This window comes from Metarhizium album, assembly GCF_000804445.1.
Source record: "Metarhizium album ARSEF 1941 chromosome Unknown scaffold_1, whole genome shotgun sequence".
Taxonomy (NCBI): domain Eukaryota; kingdom Fungi; phylum Ascomycota; class Sordariomycetes; order Hypocreales; family Clavicipitaceae; genus Metarhizium; species Metarhizium album.
This window is the reverse complement of record NW_024467575.1, coordinates 2,845,269-2,863,522: the sequence shown is the minus strand read 5'-3', so window position 1 is coordinate 2,863,522 and position 18,254 is coordinate 2,845,269. Positions and strand designations below refer to the sequence as shown.

The following is an 18,254-nucleotide window of genomic DNA, read 5'->3' as shown; positions in this document are numbered from 1 at the left end:
CCAACTCCGCTAAACGACATGGATGAGCAAAAAAACAAAATCGCTTCGATCAATCCATTCCATGCTCACCATGATGCATTCCAAAAACAAGGAAAGGGGGCTCAACAGGTATATGGTACCATTATTGTCTCAAACAGCGAAAATGCGCCATCTAAAATAGTCTCTCATAGTTCGTCAGGTAAACTGTTCATCAGTCGCTCTTTCTCCTGAAGAAAGCGAGGTACGGGACTGCATCCGACCCGGATCTGAACACCGTGTTCTGCATGTCCGCAGGTTCCCGGCTGCCAATGCGAACCTTGGTCACGACGCTGTCATTGCAGCAGTGCCAGGCATACGGGTCGTGAGTGCTTGAGTCACGCACATATGCGTAGTAATGTCCACTATCTATACTTCGTCCAGAATGAACAATGACTGCGTAGCACTGATATCTGAAAGGGCCACAGAAGGCTCTATCGTGCGTCGAGGCGCCTTGCCAATCTTCAGTCGAGTTCAAGAAGTACGGTGTAAAGTCGAAGTCATTGAAATCCCAGGTAACTTCCGCGGTTGACTTGACAACACCTCTCCCATTGACTTGGAAACGACGGAAACTGACGCATAAAAGTGGTGGCATACGTGCCAGAGACTCGGAAATCTTGGCGGGCCTTGAAGTTCCGCAGCAGTTGCACCTAAAGTCATCGATTTCGTCGCCGGTATTGGCTTGCCGCAAGGCCTCTGATAGAGTCACGTTGCGGTCGCCAGACACATTGACCCCAAGCGACTCAAACTGCGAGAATGTGTACGTCCGTGTGGCACAGTGATGGCATTTAACAGTGGAGAGCTGAAGTCCGCGCCAGTACTGATCCACAATGGAGTCGTTCAGTCGCTTATGATTCTCCCAGTATCGTTCCGCCGCCTGAACCAGCGGTAGGCCCTGAACACTGGGTTGATCGACTGTGCCTTGTTGGCCTCGTCGAAGGTTCGTCTCGTCGTGAAGCTGATCCATTAAGAAGGACATGAATTCCTGGGCATCTTGTTGGTCTTTTCCACCAAACTTCGTCTTGGGATCGCCGGTAGCGCATAAATGTCTGGAATAATCCTAATTTCACGTTAATGCATACGCCCCCCTGTGATATCACTTGGCTTTGGCAACTTACCATGAGCATCTGCGCCTTCATAGTCTGGAACTTGCCTGAACTCATCCAATAAAAGATATTCGACAGCATCTGAATCATGAGCTGTGGTTGATCCATTTTTTCACCAGACTTCCTGGGCACTTGGTTCTTATATCGCCTTGCCCATTCCGAGTCAGCAATTTCTCTCCCAAAGTTGGGAGATGCAAGCAGAGATTGCAATATGCTGTTTGCATAACACCAGTTGCCGGGATTGTTGAGTCCCGTTTGCACCTTTGCAGGTATTGCTGGTATCTGCTCCGCAACTTCGTGGCTATCATGGCTATCTTCAGACAAGCTGATATGGCTGGGGCGTTGTACTGCGGCTTGGGGCCGAGTTGGGGGGGTGAGCATCTGCGCAGGGGAGCCGAATCCACTCGCAAAGTCGTGCTTGAATTGCTGATCAACACAAACCCCAGATGACATGGACTGCTGCTCTTGTGATACGGGAGGAAATCGCAGAAACTCGTCTTTAGTGCGGGGGAAGGATGGCGGTGCCGCGTCTTTTTCAAGCCCCTTTCGGAACGTCTCGACGTCTTTTTCAGGTAGGGGGTTAAAAACATATTTAGAGCCTCTTCGCTGAATCAACGGATGTCGTTTGCTGGTTCTGGCTTGCATCCTGACATCTGCAGCGGGGGTAGACCGTAGGGAACCAGCTCCGTAGAGGTCAGTCCACGCGTGAATCCCGCCCTTGAGAAGCTTGGGCGAATTTTTTAGTTCCTTATCGTAGCTCAGCTCAACTAAAGCACGGTTTAATGACCAGAGAGCAGCGCCACACGGGTCTCTGTCAGATTTAGGGAAAGAATCCGAATCTTGGTCGTAGAAGACGACCAAGTCGTACGAGTGTCGCTTCTCAAATAGCGTAAGTTCTGCAGGGGGCGAGAGGACGAGCGCTTCCGATATATCGCTGCATGTCACGTCCCCTCGTCCCAAAATGTTTGGTTCGATGCAGATGATCGAGACGGCCATGATATGTCCGTCGTCAAAATCTTCGCGAGGCCTCACGTCAATGTAGAGGATAGATGCCTTGGCTTCTCTAACCGTGATGAGCTCCCTAGGGGTGATCGTATTGCCCTGGGGAATTTTGAGAACTTTCTCCGCCACTTCCGGTGCCTTTGTACTGCTGGGTAGAACGAGAGGAAAGTATTCTTCACTCTGCCGTGGCTGATTCGTACTGGAAGTTCCCAATACAGACGCGGTTGAACCTTTCCGGCTGAAGAGTCCCCGCGGCGTACTTGTCGGCAGTCGCGCAGCCTCTCCAGAAACAGTACCTCGTACCGGGCTGTAAATAGCATCGGGGGGCTTGGGTAGAGCGGTGTCACAACTCAAATTAGTATCTATCTTTGAGGGTGACGGTGGCATTTCTCTCGGGCCGGCTGGCTTCTGAGGAATGATTGGATATGTCTTAATTCGGGGATCTTGCCCAGGTGATGGCTGCGGTCCCCTCAAGTTGGCAAATCGAGCGGCTAAATCCAATGTGACATTATTTGCGGACATGGTGCGATTATGTAGAGGAGGAATGGCGTTGCCATGAAGAGCCGCAGGCTTTGGGTTCGTGGTCGGTTTTGACTTGGAGGGTTGGCCACCAGTCGGCGGTTGGGGTACATGCCCGTGTGGAAGGTTCTGCTGCCGCCGCCATTCCTCTTCTTTTTGAATTGGCCGAACCTCAGTGTTGCTTGTGTTGGGCAGAAGGTTCCTTGATAGTCCGTTTGCCGTGGTGACAACGAGCGAACTTTGAGCCCCGGGTTGGACACCAGTCCTTCTGTTGTCGGCGATGATGTCTTGCTTGATCTGATTGTATATTTCGCTTTGACGATTGATCTTGGATAAAAGGGCTTTGTGGAGTAAAGAAGCGTCCCACTGTTGCGATGTCATGTCAGGGTAATCTGGGTGTCTTCGGATAACGTCAACGGCGATGACAGAGGCCCTGACATAGTCCTTCAAAGCAATGGCGGGGCGATTGAAATCACGATGCAATTCGGATTGGCGAAAGCAGCTTTCCGCCTGCTCCAAAAGCTTCTTAATAGACTGGTTCGAATTTATATCTCTCGGGACAGAGACAACGTCGTTGATGTGCGGAAAGGGAGCGGCTGAAGGTTGAGGAAGACGGGAGGAGGCTCCATTCCTGGCATGAAAGCCTCCAACAGGCATACTCGGCCTAGAGTTGGTGTTTGCGGCCATGGATAATCTGTCCGCAACAGATGACTGAATCTTAGCACACGCAGGCCGGAAATAGCTCAGACCTCATCAGCACGGGGCTTTGACGCAACTGTGGTCGGCGTGGTCCTTCATGTCTCGGCTTGACAAGCTGACGGGCTATCCTTGCAGGGGTTGCTGGAGCGATGATGGGAACCGGACTTCATGTCTCGGCTTGACAAGCTGACGGGCTATCCTTGCAGGGTTTGCTGGAGCGATGATGGGAACCGGCACCCTTTTGACCCGGAGACGCAGTCCTTGCTTTCTTTTCAAGTCGTAGCTCGGTCGAAGTCGAGTATACGGACGTGAGGTCAAAAAGATGCGCAATCGGTGGGAGAGTGATAAGCAATACGCATCCACCGATCTCCTCTTGAGGACACAGGAGACTTGGTGGGCTTCAACAGCGTCTGGTTAAAGCAAAACGTCTGCGTTTTCTTCTGCTTGTCTCTAAATTGCCGTCGAAGGCACCGGTCAGGGAGCAAGATGCGCGTGTCGAAGGCTGTCGAAAGCTGGAAGAATTTGGCTGGAGGAGTTGACGTGTGCGCGTGAAGCATGGAGAAGAGCAGTGACTTGCCAGCTGGATTTCCATGTTCCATGTGCGCGGCCCCGCAGCCACGGAAAGCAAGGTACCTGGGTACCCACGCCAAGGGCCGTACTTGAGCATGTTCCCAGCCTTGAGGCCGCTGACAGCAAGTCGGCAGGAGGCATGCTGTCCACTAGTGGCCTGAGCCACAGCGCTGACGTTGGCTTGAGAGCCCCGAGTGCTGGCACATGCAGGCGAGTCACGACCAGTCGCGAGAAGCCCGACTCACGCTTTCACAGATGCCTGGAAAAGAGGCTCTTCCAACCAGCGGCTGCGATGGTAATCGTAGTCGTCATCTACCCGTCGACGTCGATCGATGGGGTCTTCAAGTGTCAAAAGGTTGATACGTCAAATGTTCTGTCGACTGGTGGTCCATGTCTGCTCGTCGTGAGCTCCACATGACTAATAAATTATAAGGCGGTAACTACCCGGTCCGCCAACGGCGAACGGAACTAGCTTCGGCACCACGCATTGCTCATCCATCGTCGTCTTCGGGACAAATACGACCCATCATCAACTTTCGCATTCCCACACGGTTTCTGTAGCTGCCGTCCCTTCGTCACCCGTCGCCCGTCGCCCGTCGCCCTTTCTCTGACGAAACCGACGTCCGACCTCGTCCGGATACGCCGACATCGCTCCCCCCTCTCGGGTCCATCCCCAGGCCCCAAGCTTGCCCGTCGTCACCATGATGAGCTGGTGGTCATCCTCGGCCAACACGGCCCTGGATGAGCAAATCGAGAAGGCCACGAGCAGCAGCTTGTGAGTATTGTCACGTACACGCCTGTGGTTCGCAGGTACTCGGCGTGTCGCTCAGCTTTTGTTGACCATGACGACAGGGAGGACATCGCCTTGAACCTTGAAGTCTCCGACATCATCAGATCCAAGACGGTGGCGCCCAAAGAGGCCATGCGGTCTCTCAAGAAGCGAATTGGAAACAAGAATCCAAACACCCAACTGAGCGCTTTGAATGTATGCTGCAGCCGCCTCGTCGCCGCCTCCTGTAACTGTGCACTCGCTGACATGTAAACTCCAACAGCTCACAGATACGTGTGTCAAAAATGGCGGATCGCATTTTCTTGTCGAGGTGGCCTCGCGCGAGTTTATGGACAACCTGGTATCACTTTTGCAGGCTTCCGGAGCTGTAGCGGTAAACGCCGACGTCAAGGCCAAGATTCTCGAACTTGTGCAGCAATGGGCAGCAGCCACGGAAGGCAGACACGATCTGTCCTATATTAACGAGGTCTACAATTCATTACAACGAGAGGGGTATCGATTCCCTCCCCGAGTGACGGTCGCCAGTAGCATGATTGACAGCAGTGCGGTATGATGCCAGAGCTGGCCTGATTGTGTGCAGCGCTCCCCACCAGTTACTAACCCATGTCATCTGGTGTAGCCTCCCGAATGGGCCGATTCCGATGTCTGCATGCGCTGCCGAACTCCCTTTACGTTTACGAATCGAAAACATCATTGCAGGAATTGTGGCAACTGCTTCGATCAGCAATGCTCGAGCAAGACGATCCCACTCCCACATCTGGGCATCCACGCAGCCGTTCGAGTTGATGACGGCTGTTATGCGAAGCTGACGGGCAAGGGCTACAAGGACCTTGGTCCGCCGGATCGATCACCTACATACCCACACAAGACTCGGAGTACATCGGCCATGCAGCCTCGGAATGCGCGTGTGGATGATGGTTTCGACGAAGACCTGAAGAAGGCACTCGCAATGAGCTTGGAGGATGTCAAAGCCAGTCATAGAGGCTATGCGGAACCAGCAACAACTAAGCCCAAGGCAACAAAGAACTCGTCAAAGGTGGAGGAAGAGGAGGATGCTGACTTGAAAGCCGCGATTGCTGCATCTCTGGCCGACATGGAGGAGCAGAAGAAGAGGCATGCCGCTGCGCTCAAGGAGCAAACATCGAACCCTCCCACCGGTCCCTCCTCGGCGCCGTTCGTTCTCCCAAAAAACGACTATGAATTAACTCCTGTCGAAGCCGAGAACATCAACCTCTTCGCCACACTGGTTGACCGTCTCCAAACCCAACCACCAGGCACGATACTACGCGAGCCGCAGATTCAGGAGCTCTATGACAGTATTGGCACGTTACGTCCCAAGCTGGCAAGAACGTATGGTGAAACTATGAGCAAGCACGGTAAGTTTGTACGCTGTCCTTTTCGGCAAGGGTTCGGCCCAATTAACTTGAGAGCTGTAGATACACTACTTGACCTACACGCCAAGCTCTCCACTGTGGTTCGCTATTACGATCGTATGCTGGAAGAGCGCCTTTCCAAAGCCTATAGTCAGCAGAATCTAGGTGGCTACAGTCTACCGCCTGCTCGCCAGCCCACAGGCGCATACATTTCCGTGCCGTCAGGATCTCACGCCAATCTTGGTGGTGCCGAAAGCTTCTACGCCGGGCGAGCGCCCCCTCAATCGTATCAACAACAGCAAACTCCGTCACACACAACTCCTCAGCCGCAATTCGCGGCCTATAACCAGTCTTCAGAGCCGCCACATCCCGGCCAATATGGCCCGCCCCAGAGAACGAACAGTTGGCAAGCACGGGCTCCCTCTGTCCCTCAAGACCCCTACCATCCGCAGCAGACGCCTCTGCCAGAACCAGCGCAAAGTATACAAACGCCCCAGCAAGCTCCCGCCTCACCATCGACAGAACGTCGATCCTCGTACTATTTCGGCTCTCAGCAACAGCAGCCAGTCCAAGTCCCATCTGGCCGGTCTGCACCACCTGGACCAGCTCAGGATTCAGCTCCGTCGCCATATCCTAGTCTGCAGCAGTCCATACAATATCAGCAGCCTGCTTCCACTGCCGCACCCGAACGACCAACACCAATACAGCCCCATGCTCAGCCAGCCCACGTGGATCGTCAGCTTTCCCAGCCCCAGTCTCAACCGCCTAGCCAGCAGGCTTTGGGCTCTCAGCAGCGACAGCCCACGCCGCAACAACAGCCAACCCAGCAGCAGTTCTGGCATCAACCGACTGCTCACCAGCCCCCGGAGCAAATGGCTCAACAACCGCCAGCGCCTCCTCAATCATGGGTTTATGCTGGATACACGCAGTCCATTTTCCCATCGGTACCACAACATGAACCCACGAAGAAACCAGTACAGGAGGAAGCGCTAATTGAGTTGTGAATTCTGTGCCCCGTGTGTTCATTTGACTTTTGAGTTGGACGGGACGTCACAAGGGGAAATTGCGAAGCTGCGGCCAGGCGTTACGTGTTTCTGGACGACCTTGTTACACAGCAAATCCTTTGAGAAATGAAATTGGTACCGTAACAAAGCAGACCCCAACGTGGTGAATGGGAATTTCTGGAGGCAGGTTGGTCGGCGTTAATTTTTTTTTTTTTTTGATTGATGATACCAAAAGTTGGACGTGTTGTATGTAATACTAGACGTGCCCACGTCTTCTAGAGGGTACTTACTCATCAATTGATAATCCTATTCCTCGAGCATTGTGAGACATGATTGAAAATATTAGCAATCGCCATGCCTGGATGATAATACGAGTTGCTCCCTCCGACAACACCGCCCGTAAATTGTAGACCCATCGCCGCACCCTCACATGGGCAAATAATAATAAGGTTAAATCAATCGTCTCAATTGGTCAGCAGTGTGCAGCATCTCATCATCCAAGACCAAATTTAGTCAACTGTCCAATTTTTGTTTCGAGCAAAAAACGCCTCCCTTCCCTCTCTTTCTCTTTTTCTCTTGGGTCAGCGTCTCCTAGCCTCCACACAATTCGGCTCGTATACACGAATCATGTCCAGAACGGCCAGTGCCAAAGGTCCGGACGCTCTTCGCCAGCTTTGCCTGGAGTAGAAGCTCCGCCCGTTAACTACGGGCTTGTGGTTCGTGCCGTGAGTCCCCCCCCTTCCCCCAACCCTCCGGTTTCGCATTCCGGACCACAGGACTCCGGGGACGCTCCACACGTGCCACATCGCCAGTGCTCGGGCAGCGTGTTGTTTGGATTCTGCCGGAACTAAGCCCCGATGTCATTTATTATGGCGGCTAGTGGTTGTCTTCCGCGGCCGCTCGCGATGGTCGGTGGCTTGTGAGTCAAGAGTCGGTCAAAACGGCCGTGTTGGTTTGAAAACGCCCGCATCGTCAGTCGCTTCCCCCCACTCTTCCCCTTTTTTTTTTTTTTTTTTTTTTTTTTTTTTTTTTTTTTTTTTTGGTATTATTGTCCTCGTGGAGTCGGCTTCGGCTTTCACACAGTCAGTCCATCTTCACCAGGAGGACCTGGGGTGTAGTTTCGACTGGGCTTCGAATTCTGCATTGCACACCCACACGCGTCCCGTCATGCCTCCCACGGTGCATCTCGTCCGCCACGCCGAGGGCTTCCACAACCTGTCTGTGGAAAATGAATCCATGCGAGACCCGGACCTGACTCCCCTCGGCGAACAGCAGTGCGCCGACCTGCGCTCTGCGTTCCCGTCGCACGCGAGGCTCACTGCGCTCGTGGCCTCGCCGCTCCGGAGAACCATCAAGACGTGCGACTTGGCCTTTGGGGGCCACGACAAGCTGTACCCCATTGTCCTGCTCGATACGCTGCAGGAGGTCTCTGATGCGCCGTGCGACACGGGGTCCAGCAAGGACGCGCTGCGAGCAGAGTTTGGCGACAAGATTGATTTGCAGCGCGTGAGGGGCTCGTGGACGCAAAAGGGCGACGGGAGTCCGTTTGAGCCGACCATGGAGGCGCTCATGGCGAGGGCCAAGAGCGCGAGGAGGGCGCTGAGGGAGATTGCTGGCGATGCCGACGGCGAGGTTGCCGTCGTCAGCCATGGCGGGTTTCTGCACTTTCTGACGGATGATTGGGATGGCGTGCCTATCGACAGCGGTAAGTCCAGCGAGTAGAGACTCTGCTCGCGTGCCGTGCCGTTCTTGCGTTGTCGGGGGCCGCGGAACAGAGGCTGATATCAAGGTACCCTAGCCACCGCGTGGTCGAATTGCATGTGTCGTTCGTACCAGTTCGCCGGGTCACCGGATGACGACGGCGACGTCAGACTCGTCGAGACAAAGGAGAGCTGGAAACGGAGGCAGCCTGCGTCGAGACAGCCGCTTACGGCGACGGAGCAGAGGGAAATTCGGGCCGTTGTTCAGAAGCGCTTGGTGCCGCATCTGAACATCAAGGCGTGAACATTTTTTTCCAGCTGAGCCTATGAAAAGGAGTGAGTAGACTTGTCTGGATAAGCATGACGTGGCTGGGACTGTGTTTTGTCCTGGATGCTTGTACCGCAAGGTCGGCGTCGTGGTGAATTTCGATGAGTTGGTAGATTAAAGGCTGGAGCAAATGCTAGAGCTACCATGGCTGCTATGACGACCCCATTAAACAGCTCAAGATAGGATGCAGTTCCAAGATTTCCTTATTTTTCATGGTCCATGCCGACAGAGTATTGCCACAAGACTAGCTGTGCTCTCATTCACCTTCCCCTGAGCATTGCAGTCTTTACATGATACAGTCCAGATCATTTCGTTCTAAATGATCCAGTATTTCCCTTATTTCCTTCCATGTGCTGGGCCGGATTTCCAGCATTCGAAGAGCTATCCCGGACTCTGTCTTGGGAGACGGCTCTAATTTGCAGCGACAGAAACACTTGTGTCCAGCTCGGTTGGGTTCGAGAAACTCTCTGGCCGCATAATCAATAGGACTCCCTTGTTCCTAGCCTAGTAGAGCTCCTGTGAGGTACGGTGGCGACTCTGACAATAGGTCTCGTAGCTGGAAGTATTGTCTTCGAAAGAAGTTCTCCCGACTAGAGTACAGCACGCGGGCAAAGACATTATACACAGCGTGCGGTTGGCGCTGTACCATGGCTGCCTTGGACTCTGTGATCTCACTAAGTCGGAAACATGTGCGAGATGGGTTAAACATGCGCATGTTGACTGGGCAAGCAGTCCATGAGGCCTGTGGCAGGGAGGCGGACGGTTGCGGCGAGGGAAGAGAATGGATGCAGTGAAGTTTTGAAGGAGGCATGTGGTCAACTTGGCGCTCACCGTAGATGCCACCTCCTTCCTGCCGAGACTTGGAAGCCTGCTGACGAATGTCTTCCCAATCAACCGTTTCTGTAGACGGAATACTAGTAGAGCTGCCGATTGTCGCTCTGCTTTGATTGGTTTGTGGAGAGGAGAACTGCAGGTCGGGGTCATAGTCTTCGGCAAATTTTGACTCGATGTCAAAGGCCCGAACTACACTTGAGGGAGGGTTTTCCCCTACACTCGTGTCCATCTTTTGCTCTAAGAGAGCCTCAAATTCGGCATCGTCGGTGTCATCAAACTGAAATTCTTCAAGAGCAACAGAGTTTGACGATGCTATCTGATTCTTCTCCAGCGTCTGCATCTCGTCGATCATTGCTAGCTCAAGTTCGAAGCCCATGTAATTGTAGTCATCTGAGACATGGTTAGTTCCCGCCCTAAGACTGTTTTATCCTCACTCACCTGAGGAGCAGAACTCTAGCTGGCTTGGTGGCTCAGACACCTCCATAGCGGATTTGCAAGACTTGTTAATCCTCTCTAATGACGGTACAATTTCTCCCAAGTCAGACTGTCTTCTCGATATGCAGCTCGTAGAGTTCAGTCTCGCCCTGCGATGGGACAGATCCTCCACAGGCGAGCTGACTCTTCTCTTGCCGCAGTTAGCAGACGGCTGTGTGTCCATGGTGGTTGCGTGACAAGTTACTATGATCTTGACGGTCCCCAAGAATTTCCACGGCAATGGAAAATAAATTGAAAAATTGCTTTTATCGTTCTGCTGGGCTTTCGAGTTGGTCCGTGGATTACGTACGTTGGGGAGAAGGTGGGTGGCTCCTTCCATCTTCATTGGAAGTGCAGAAATCACGCCATTATTAGAGTCAACAAAAAGGCAGGACCTGATAGGATAGGAGGCAAAGCTGCAAAGTGCTGGACACAAAACCTATTGCCGTTCTCATCGGAATAATATCTTCTCAGACTTGACCAGCTCCCCAGTAACCGTGTTCGAACCTCTACCAAGCAGCCACAAGCGTCGGTGACGAACCCCGTGCCGAACCGAGACGCTCGTCGCAATGGAGTTCCAAGGCAGAGATCGGCGTCTGATTAGCCAGGGACGGGCAACGTGGTTTCACGACTGAGTTTTGACAAGTTGCCACAACTTTAGCAACCCCAATGACGTTTTCTCCCATCCCATCTCCTCCACCAATGGGACTTCATAGGCTCTACCGACGGCACATGTCACCGGGCTCCGGCAACATGGCGGGTCCGCCAACAATGACAAAGCTGGCTCAGTCAACAGGCGTCGCGGAAATACCGCCACGGTCCAGCCTATTGCGACCCAAGACCATGTCAAATTTCTCCTCTCATTCGCTTTTGGGGCGGGCGAGCCGAGGACTAACTTTTTCCCGGGGTACAGAACCTAGGCAAGCATCTTCTTTCTTCTGATTTCCAGAAAAGTAGGATTTGCACGAAATCATTAATATGGATGATGCGCCTAAGCCTAAGAGACCCCGGGCTAGGGATGCTGAAGAGACCTTTCTTGGTAGCATTGATCAGGGCACTACGTCAACAAGATTTGTCATTTTCAATGCGAATGGCGAGCCCGTCGCGCTTCATCAGATGGGCTTGAGCAATGTGCACCCTGAGTCAGGGTATGGCTTGCTCCAAGGTGCTCCTCTCCCTTCTATGCCACTAACGTCGGCCCCAGATGGCACGAACATGACCCTCTCGAACTACTCGAGACTGTAGAAACTTGCATCAAAGAAGCCGCCAAGAAATTTACCGATAAAGGCTTCGATATTGCCAAAATAAACGCCATTGGAGTTACAAATCAGCGCGAAACTACGGTTCTCTGGAACAAGAATACCGGAGAGCCGCTCTACAACGCCATTGTTTGGCCAGATACTCGGACCAAGGCTCTTGTCCGGGAGTTAAAAGTCAAGGAAGGCTCCGACAAGCTCCTCGACTTATGCGGTCTTCCTTTGTCCACTTACCCATCCAGCGTTAAGCTCCTATGGCTTCTGCAAAATAACGAGGCTGTCAAGGCAGCCTACGACGAGCGTTGTCTTGCATTTGGCACCGTTGACACTTGGTTGATATTCAGACTCAACGGCGGTGTTGACAGACAGGGCGGTCCCATCTTTGTCACGGATCCAACAAACGCCAGTCGTACCATGTTCATGAACCTCAGGACCCTCAAATACGATGATCAACTGCTCGGCTTCTTTGACATTGACCGCCAAAAAATCTCTCTGCCCGAAATCGTGCCTTCATCCCACCCCACGGCCTTCGGCTCATTATCCCGCGGTCCTCTGCAGGGCGTTCGTATCGCCGGATGTCTAGGCGATCAGTCATCCGCGCTCGTAGGCCAACTGGGCTTCAAACCAGGCCAGGCAAAGAATACCTACGGCACGGGCTGCTTCCTGCTTTACAACGTAGGCACAGCTCCCGTCATCTCCAAGGGCGGCTTACTGGCGACAGTAGCATACGACTTTGGCGACGGCAGCCCCGTCTACGCACTCGAAGGAAGCATCGCCGTCGCAGGATCCGGCGTCACCTTCCTATTGAATAATCTCGGCCTCATTGAGAGCTCCAAAGCCATAGATGAAGTGGCCCTCTCTGTCCCTGACAACGGCGGAGTCTACTTTGTCACAGCATTCAGCGGCCTCTTTGCCCCTTACTGGATTGACGACGCCAAAGGTACCATCTGTGAGTTTTTTGCGTGATCCCAACGCCCGCCCGCCCCTTCTCAACTCTTCCCCTTTGCTTTATAAAATCTTCCTGCTGAGGTGGCAAAAAGTCGGTCTCACGGCACACTCACAAAAGGGCCACATTGCGCGCGCCACCCTGGAAGCTGCGTGCCATCAGACATCCGCCATACTAGATGCAATGGCCAAAGACTCTGGACGCGCCCTCTCCTCCCTCGCCGTCGACGGCGGGCTATCCAATTCCGATCTCTGTATGCAGACGCAGGCCGACTTGAGTGGGATCAGAGTCGATCGCCCGGCTATGCGAGAAACTACAGCACTAGGCGCAGCGATTGCCGCTGGACTGGCCACGGGCATCTGGTCAAGCATCGATGATTTGAAGGATATCAATTCCACCAATCGAACCATTTTTGAACCCAGGATTGGCAAAGAGAAGAGGACGGCGTCAAGAAAAATGTGGGAAAGAGCCGTGGAAATGTGTCGGGGTTGGATAAGGGATGATTAGAAGAGGACGTGCGGCTTGAGATGGCGTAGTATTGATGGCATTGACTTGGACATGATACAAGACGAGGTTTCTCAACGGCAGCTGCTTCGAGGAAAATGGACGGCACCAGAAGATATATTTCATATGAGAAGTGATGAGGAATGAAGGCGTAAATGACCAAGGACTCAGGCGTGTGTGCGCATCAAGGCACCAAAGCTGCGAGCAGGTTTCGCCGTTATTAAGCTCTCACAGTCTACCCCGGATTTTTTTTTGTCTTAAATGCCCTTGTTGTACCATGCCATGCTCCGTAGCATCGGAACTCTTTCACTCATCCAGATGCAATGCCTGCGTACCTGCATGCCAAGCTTGCCTACTTTCCATTCCATGACGCCAATTATTCGAGTAGACCAGAACAAAGAGAGGTTCACTCATCAGAAATTAAAGCTCGAACAGAAAAGCATGACGAGGGTGAAATAAACAAAGAACGCAAAGGTATAGTATGGTTGACCAAACGCGGAAGGCTGATATTGAAAAGGTTTGGTGAGACTGTCCTTCCCGACAGACGCTGATAGCTCACAACATGAATCGAGAAGATGAAGGAACAAGAAGAGTGGTGAGTTTTGCAAGATACATGTTTCTGGCGGCGATATGGCTGTGCCAATGTCCAATTCACATGATGATGGCAGGCACATCGACGTTGGTCTTGATTGACTTGTGAGGCAAGACGCAGCCACCGTTGACATAGATTTCGTCGCCAATGGTAACGTCGTCACCGAGGACGGTGACATTCTCCAGGCGAGCCCAACGGCCGACAGTGCTATTCCAGCCGACAATGGTGGACTTGACCCAAGCATGATCTCTGACCTTGGATCGACGCAGCAGCACACAACGCTGCAGGCGGACCCCGTCGCCAACAACGACGTCGGGTCCGATGGTAACGTTGGGGCCTATTCTGCAATTCTTCCCGATCTTGGCAGAAGGGTCAATGAGAACATTTCCGCCGTGGACAAAGGGCTCCGTAGGAGGTGTCAGGGTCTTGCAGCCGCGCTTGGTTAGAGACGACAGGTATAGGCAGGTTCCGCTCAGGAAATCCTTGGGCTGGCCAACGTCCATCCAGAATCCCTCCAGGTCAAAGGAGTGCAACTGGTTGTCCTTGACCATGCTGGGGAAGGTCTCTTTCTCGATGGAAGTGGGGCGAAGTTCGATGCGTTTGAGAACGGATGTGTTGAAGATGTAAATGCCGGCGTTGATACGGTTGCCAACATATTGAACTGGCTTTTCGACAAATCGGTCGATGCGGGAGGGGTGATTGGGCTTGTGAACGACAACGCCGTACTTTGAAGGTTCCTCGACCTTGGTGACAACAATGGTACCCTCGTCGCCGTGGTTTTTGTGAAACTGCAGCAAGTCCTTCAAGGGGTATTCGCATATGACATCCGAGTTGAGGACAAAAAAGGGAGAATCGTCCTTGAGCAAGATCTTCTCGGCTAGCTTCAGGGGTCCGGCGGTGTCGAGGGGCTCGGACTCGACGGAAAACTCAATGTTGATGTCGTACTTTTCCTCGTACTACGAGCACAATCTGTCAGTACTTCCACCGACTCCAAGACGCCGTTGGAGTCACTCTTCGATTTAGAGCGTGTTGCGACGTACCTCTTGCAGGAACTTCTCCATAACTTCAGGTCGGTAGTTCACGGCAAGAACAATGTCTTTGACGCCGGCAGCAACGAGAGCTTCAATCTGATGGACAATCATGGGCTTGTTGCCAAACTCGACGAGAGGCTTAGGGAGGGTGAGAGTCTAGATGCAGTAGGCAGGATCCGTGGTCAGTCAGGCATACCGACAATTCAGCCTGCACCTGGCGTGTTTCCTCGAGCTGGGCTCAAATATCGCAACTTGGCGGTACAACCGTCTTCTTCTCTCGGACGGGGGGGATTCGAGCAAGGAGTACATACGAGAGGCCGGAGGCGAGTGCCAAAACCACCGACGAGAATAAGCCCTGATAACCATGTCAGTCCTACTGTTGGCGAGCGAGTGAGGAGATATGGCAGTCTCGTTGTGAAAGGGTTTACCTTTCATGGCTGCAGCTGTTGCGCAAAAGAGCGTCGAAGCTTGCTGTGGAGAAATTGACGTTATACAGAGAGCTACACTGGCTGCGTGACGATGCGGGTGACGAAGGGAGCGTCGCGGCAATGGGGTCGAGAAATGAAGCGGACTCGACGACGAGTTCAAGTGAAGAGACTGCGATGACGGGTGCAAGGCAGTGTAAATACAGAGACGGCGGCTTGACTGGATGAGTGAGCGAAAGCGAAGCAGATGGATGAATTGAGAACGAGAGGTCAAGGAGTCGAGAAGCCAAGACGGGACGAGGGATCGTGTGGTGGTCAACAAGGGTAAAAAAGTGTGGATGAATGATGAGCGGATGGATGGGTGGGGCGAGTCAATCGAGGTGTGCAGACAAATGTGGGGCGGAACGTGGTCCGACGACTTGTCCGTGCTAGTGGCCTGAACCCACCAACCCAGCCTGAGCTGCAGTGCTGAGTGCTGATTGATCATTGCTGAGTGCTGAGTGCTGAGTGCCAGACACGGAAGTTCCGGGTCTGGTTCACCATTCAGAATGCCCAGATGTCAAACGTTCACGTGCCAGAGCGGTTCCATGTCGCTCGTCGCTTGGCGGTTGCGCGGTTCGTCCTTCAAATTAGTTTACCGATCCGTCTCCAAGCCGCACGGCTTGTCCGCCAGTGGTGTGGTCGTGCTCCCACCACGCGCTCGTATCCCGCAGCCGGTGAGGGTGAGGCCAGTCGACGAGGCGAAGCCACAATCTAGATGCGGCACGTCGACAGCGTGCGGGCGGGCATGCGGGCATGCGAACGTTGCCCCTCGCGCTCACTCATCCCAGCAAGCGTACGCATACGTCGTTTTGACCTTTGTGCCCCGGACGACCTCATACGCGCCGCACAGAGGGCACCGAAAACAACAGCCTGTGAGACATCCAGTCGGTCCGCCGCCCACGTCACGGCAGACGGGAACCGCCCAGGATCTGCGACCGGGTTGGCTCGATGCGGCACGAGGGACTGGACGACGGCACAACCGACGTGGTCTGGCACTCGAGGCCTAGCCCTTTTGGTCATTGAGGTTGAAAACAGGCGACGTGGACATGGGGTGAGCGTCACTAATGCATCGCGGACACACGGCCCGCCGGGCCACGATGCACTTCGGAAAGGCGTCAAAGACCTTGGTGCGGAAGAGTTGCCTCCGTGCTCGACGGCAGCTTCTCATGCGACTCGCGAGCACCTATTGCCAGTGCAAGCCGCTCAACATAATAAGCATCTTGTGCAAAGCACGCGGCCCGCAGATGCTTTCAATTTATTTAACCATCTAAATTTATACTTACTCAAGTACGGAGTAAGTAGGTACCAATCCTGGCCCCAGAGGGACGGCATTCGAGTGGTGCCAAGGGGCCCGTGCACCTAGGAATTACACACTCTAACCCCTGTTTTCTTAACCACCCGTGACCTGACAGGGGCTTGCAGCTGTGAGGTAATCACTAACAGTTGTAAAAGTGGTCTGTATGTAAACGCACAAAGAAAAAAAAATTCAGCACAAGAAAAAGAGGTTATAATTTTTATCCTTTTTAGCTGCTTTTCTAGAAAGAGGAAAATCTAGTAATTAGTAAAGTTAAATTAGTAAGGAAATATTATATAAATACTACTAGCTATGTTATTATTACTATACTTTTCCCATAGATTTTACACTTAGTTATAAGATAAGTGTCAAGGACTGGCCTTACAGGCAACTGCGTGTAAGCGTAACTAGTAACTATAAACTTAGAGAGTGAAGGAAGAAAAGGAGAAGTTCCCTATCCCCCCTTTTCACGCTATTATATATATATAGGTCCTAACGCACATCCAAAAAGTATCTAATAAGGCACTCATACAGTGTATTATGTATGCTTAAGCTTATAGCGAGTCTATTACAATAGTTAGATATTTTAGGCTTACTTTACTAGCATAAAAATAAGTATATACTTAATATTAAATAAGAAATAGAGTATAATAATAGTAGAGTTATACTTACAGTAAATTTTACTGCTATTATACAACTTCTAGCTTTAGAACTTAACGTTTAAGCTCCAGCAAGATAATACTCCTATATATACTGCTAAATATACCTCTAAAATTATCACCACGATATTGAGTAGCAGTAAATTTATTATATAGTGCTATAGTCTAAGCTATGCTCAACCTTAACAACAACGCGATGTAGTGGGACATAGCCTGTGACCTATATAGTGCCAGATTAAGCGAGCTTAGGGCAGCTTGTTCATTGCGTACTCTTTTGGCTCAATGGTCGGCGGAGCCAAGAGGTCCGGCAAACCACCGGGATGACTGCGGCTGGCACCCGCTATGGCCCAATAGGGCTAGTCCATCACAAATAGCTGCTCAATAGCGCTAATTTCAACCCTATTAAGAATATATAGAGCTAGATAAAGCGCTAGATTAAGCGATAATTCCCTATAAAGTACCTAATAGGCTATATTTTGCATAAAGCTGTTATAAGTGCTTAGGAGGCTTTGCCCAAGGAATTTTTAAAGAAGTTAGCACGCTTAATGCCGTAAAGGCTAGCTGCTATTAGAGCGTCCTAAGGTAGATATATAAGGTATTAAAGCCACTAATAAGTACTAACTTTTATATATTATTTCCTATACAATTTAAGTATCTTTAGTTTCACTTAATGTCTTGGTCTCACACAACCTGTCTGATTGGACCTTCAACCCTGCTTTGTACTAGTGGCTAATAAAACAGCGGTTAGAGTGTGCAATTTAGAACCTTGGAACAGACAGTTGGCATGGCGCCTGCACGCGCATCGATTGATCGACTGATTGATCAACTGCCCAGGTGATTTGACAGGCTCTCTCGTCTCCGACATGTCGTCGCGCTTGCCGCCTGGGTAGTCTCGAGCCTCGGGGCAGACGAGAGTAGGCAGGCAGGAGCCATGTACGTCCCCCATACTCCGTAGTTGGTAGTTGCCCAGGTTGCTACCAGTTCCCCGTAGCCGTGCTTGACATCAATGTCGACTCGCTTCCTCATGGTCCGCGCCTTCGCAGGGATACAGCGCAAAGACGGTAGACACAGTATGCACCCCGAGTACTCCG

General features: G+C 52.2%; 6 protein-coding genes across 6 annotated transcripts; 3 read left to right on the top strand and 3 right to left on the bottom strand.

Moving 5' to 3' along the window:
- Positions 1–190: 190 nt before the first annotated feature.
- On the bottom strand, positions 191–3,299 carry MAM_00816 (ubiquitin carboxyl-terminal hydrolase 2; the record flags this gene model as incomplete). The annotated part of the gene is made up of 2 exons (XM_040819615.1): positions 191–1,075; positions 1,134–3,299. The coding sequence occupies 2 exons, from the start codon at positions 3,297–3,299 to the stop codon at positions 191–193; spliced, it is 3,051 nt and encodes a 1,016-aa protein (XP_040682880.1).
- A 1,313-nt stretch (positions 3,300–4,612) lies between these two features.
- MAM_00815 (Vacuolar protein sorting-associated protein 27) lies at positions 4,613–7,078 on the top strand (the record flags this gene model as incomplete). Its single annotated transcript, XM_040819614.1, has 5 exons — positions 4,613–4,686; positions 4,764–4,896; positions 4,964–5,248; positions 5,321–6,077; positions 6,138–7,078. The coding sequence occupies 5 exons, from the start codon at positions 4,613–4,615 to the stop codon at positions 7,076–7,078; spliced, it is 2,190 nt and encodes a 729-aa protein (XP_040682879.1).
- Positions 7,079–8,245: 1,167 nt separating this feature from the next.
- Positions 8,246–9,082, top strand: MAM_00814 (phosphoglycerate mutase family protein; the record flags this gene model as incomplete). Its single annotated transcript, XM_040819613.1, has 2 exons — positions 8,246–8,783; positions 8,877–9,082. The coding sequence occupies 2 exons, from the start codon at positions 8,246–8,248 to the stop codon at positions 9,080–9,082; spliced, it is 744 nt and encodes a 247-aa protein (XP_040682878.1).
- A 523-nt stretch (positions 9,083–9,605) lies between these two features.
- Positions 9,606–10,424, bottom strand: MAM_00813 (uncharacterized protein; the record flags this gene model as incomplete). The annotated part of the gene is made up of 2 exons (XM_040819612.1): positions 9,606–10,330; positions 10,379–10,424. 2 exons carry the CDS (start codon positions 10,422–10,424, stop codon positions 9,606–9,608), a joined length of 771 nt encoding a protein of 256 aa, XP_040682877.1.
- Positions 10,425–11,392: 968 nt separating this feature from the next.
- Positions 11,393–13,123, top strand: MAM_00812 (Glycerol kinase; the record flags this gene model as incomplete). The annotated part of the gene is made up of 3 exons (XM_040819611.1): positions 11,393–11,562; positions 11,619–12,619; positions 12,711–13,123. 3 exons carry the CDS (start codon positions 11,393–11,395, stop codon positions 13,121–13,123), a joined length of 1,584 nt encoding a protein of 527 aa, XP_040682876.1.
- A 648-nt stretch (positions 13,124–13,771) lies between these two features.
- Positions 13,772–15,178, bottom strand: MAM_00811 (Mannose-1-phosphate guanyltransferase; the record flags this gene model as incomplete). Its single annotated transcript, XM_040819610.1, has 4 exons — positions 13,772–14,668; positions 14,753–14,899; positions 15,055–15,098; positions 15,172–15,178. 4 exons carry the CDS (start codon positions 15,176–15,178, stop codon positions 13,772–13,774), a joined length of 1,095 nt encoding a protein of 364 aa, XP_040682875.1.
- Positions 15,179–18,254: the final 3,076 nt, after the last annotated feature.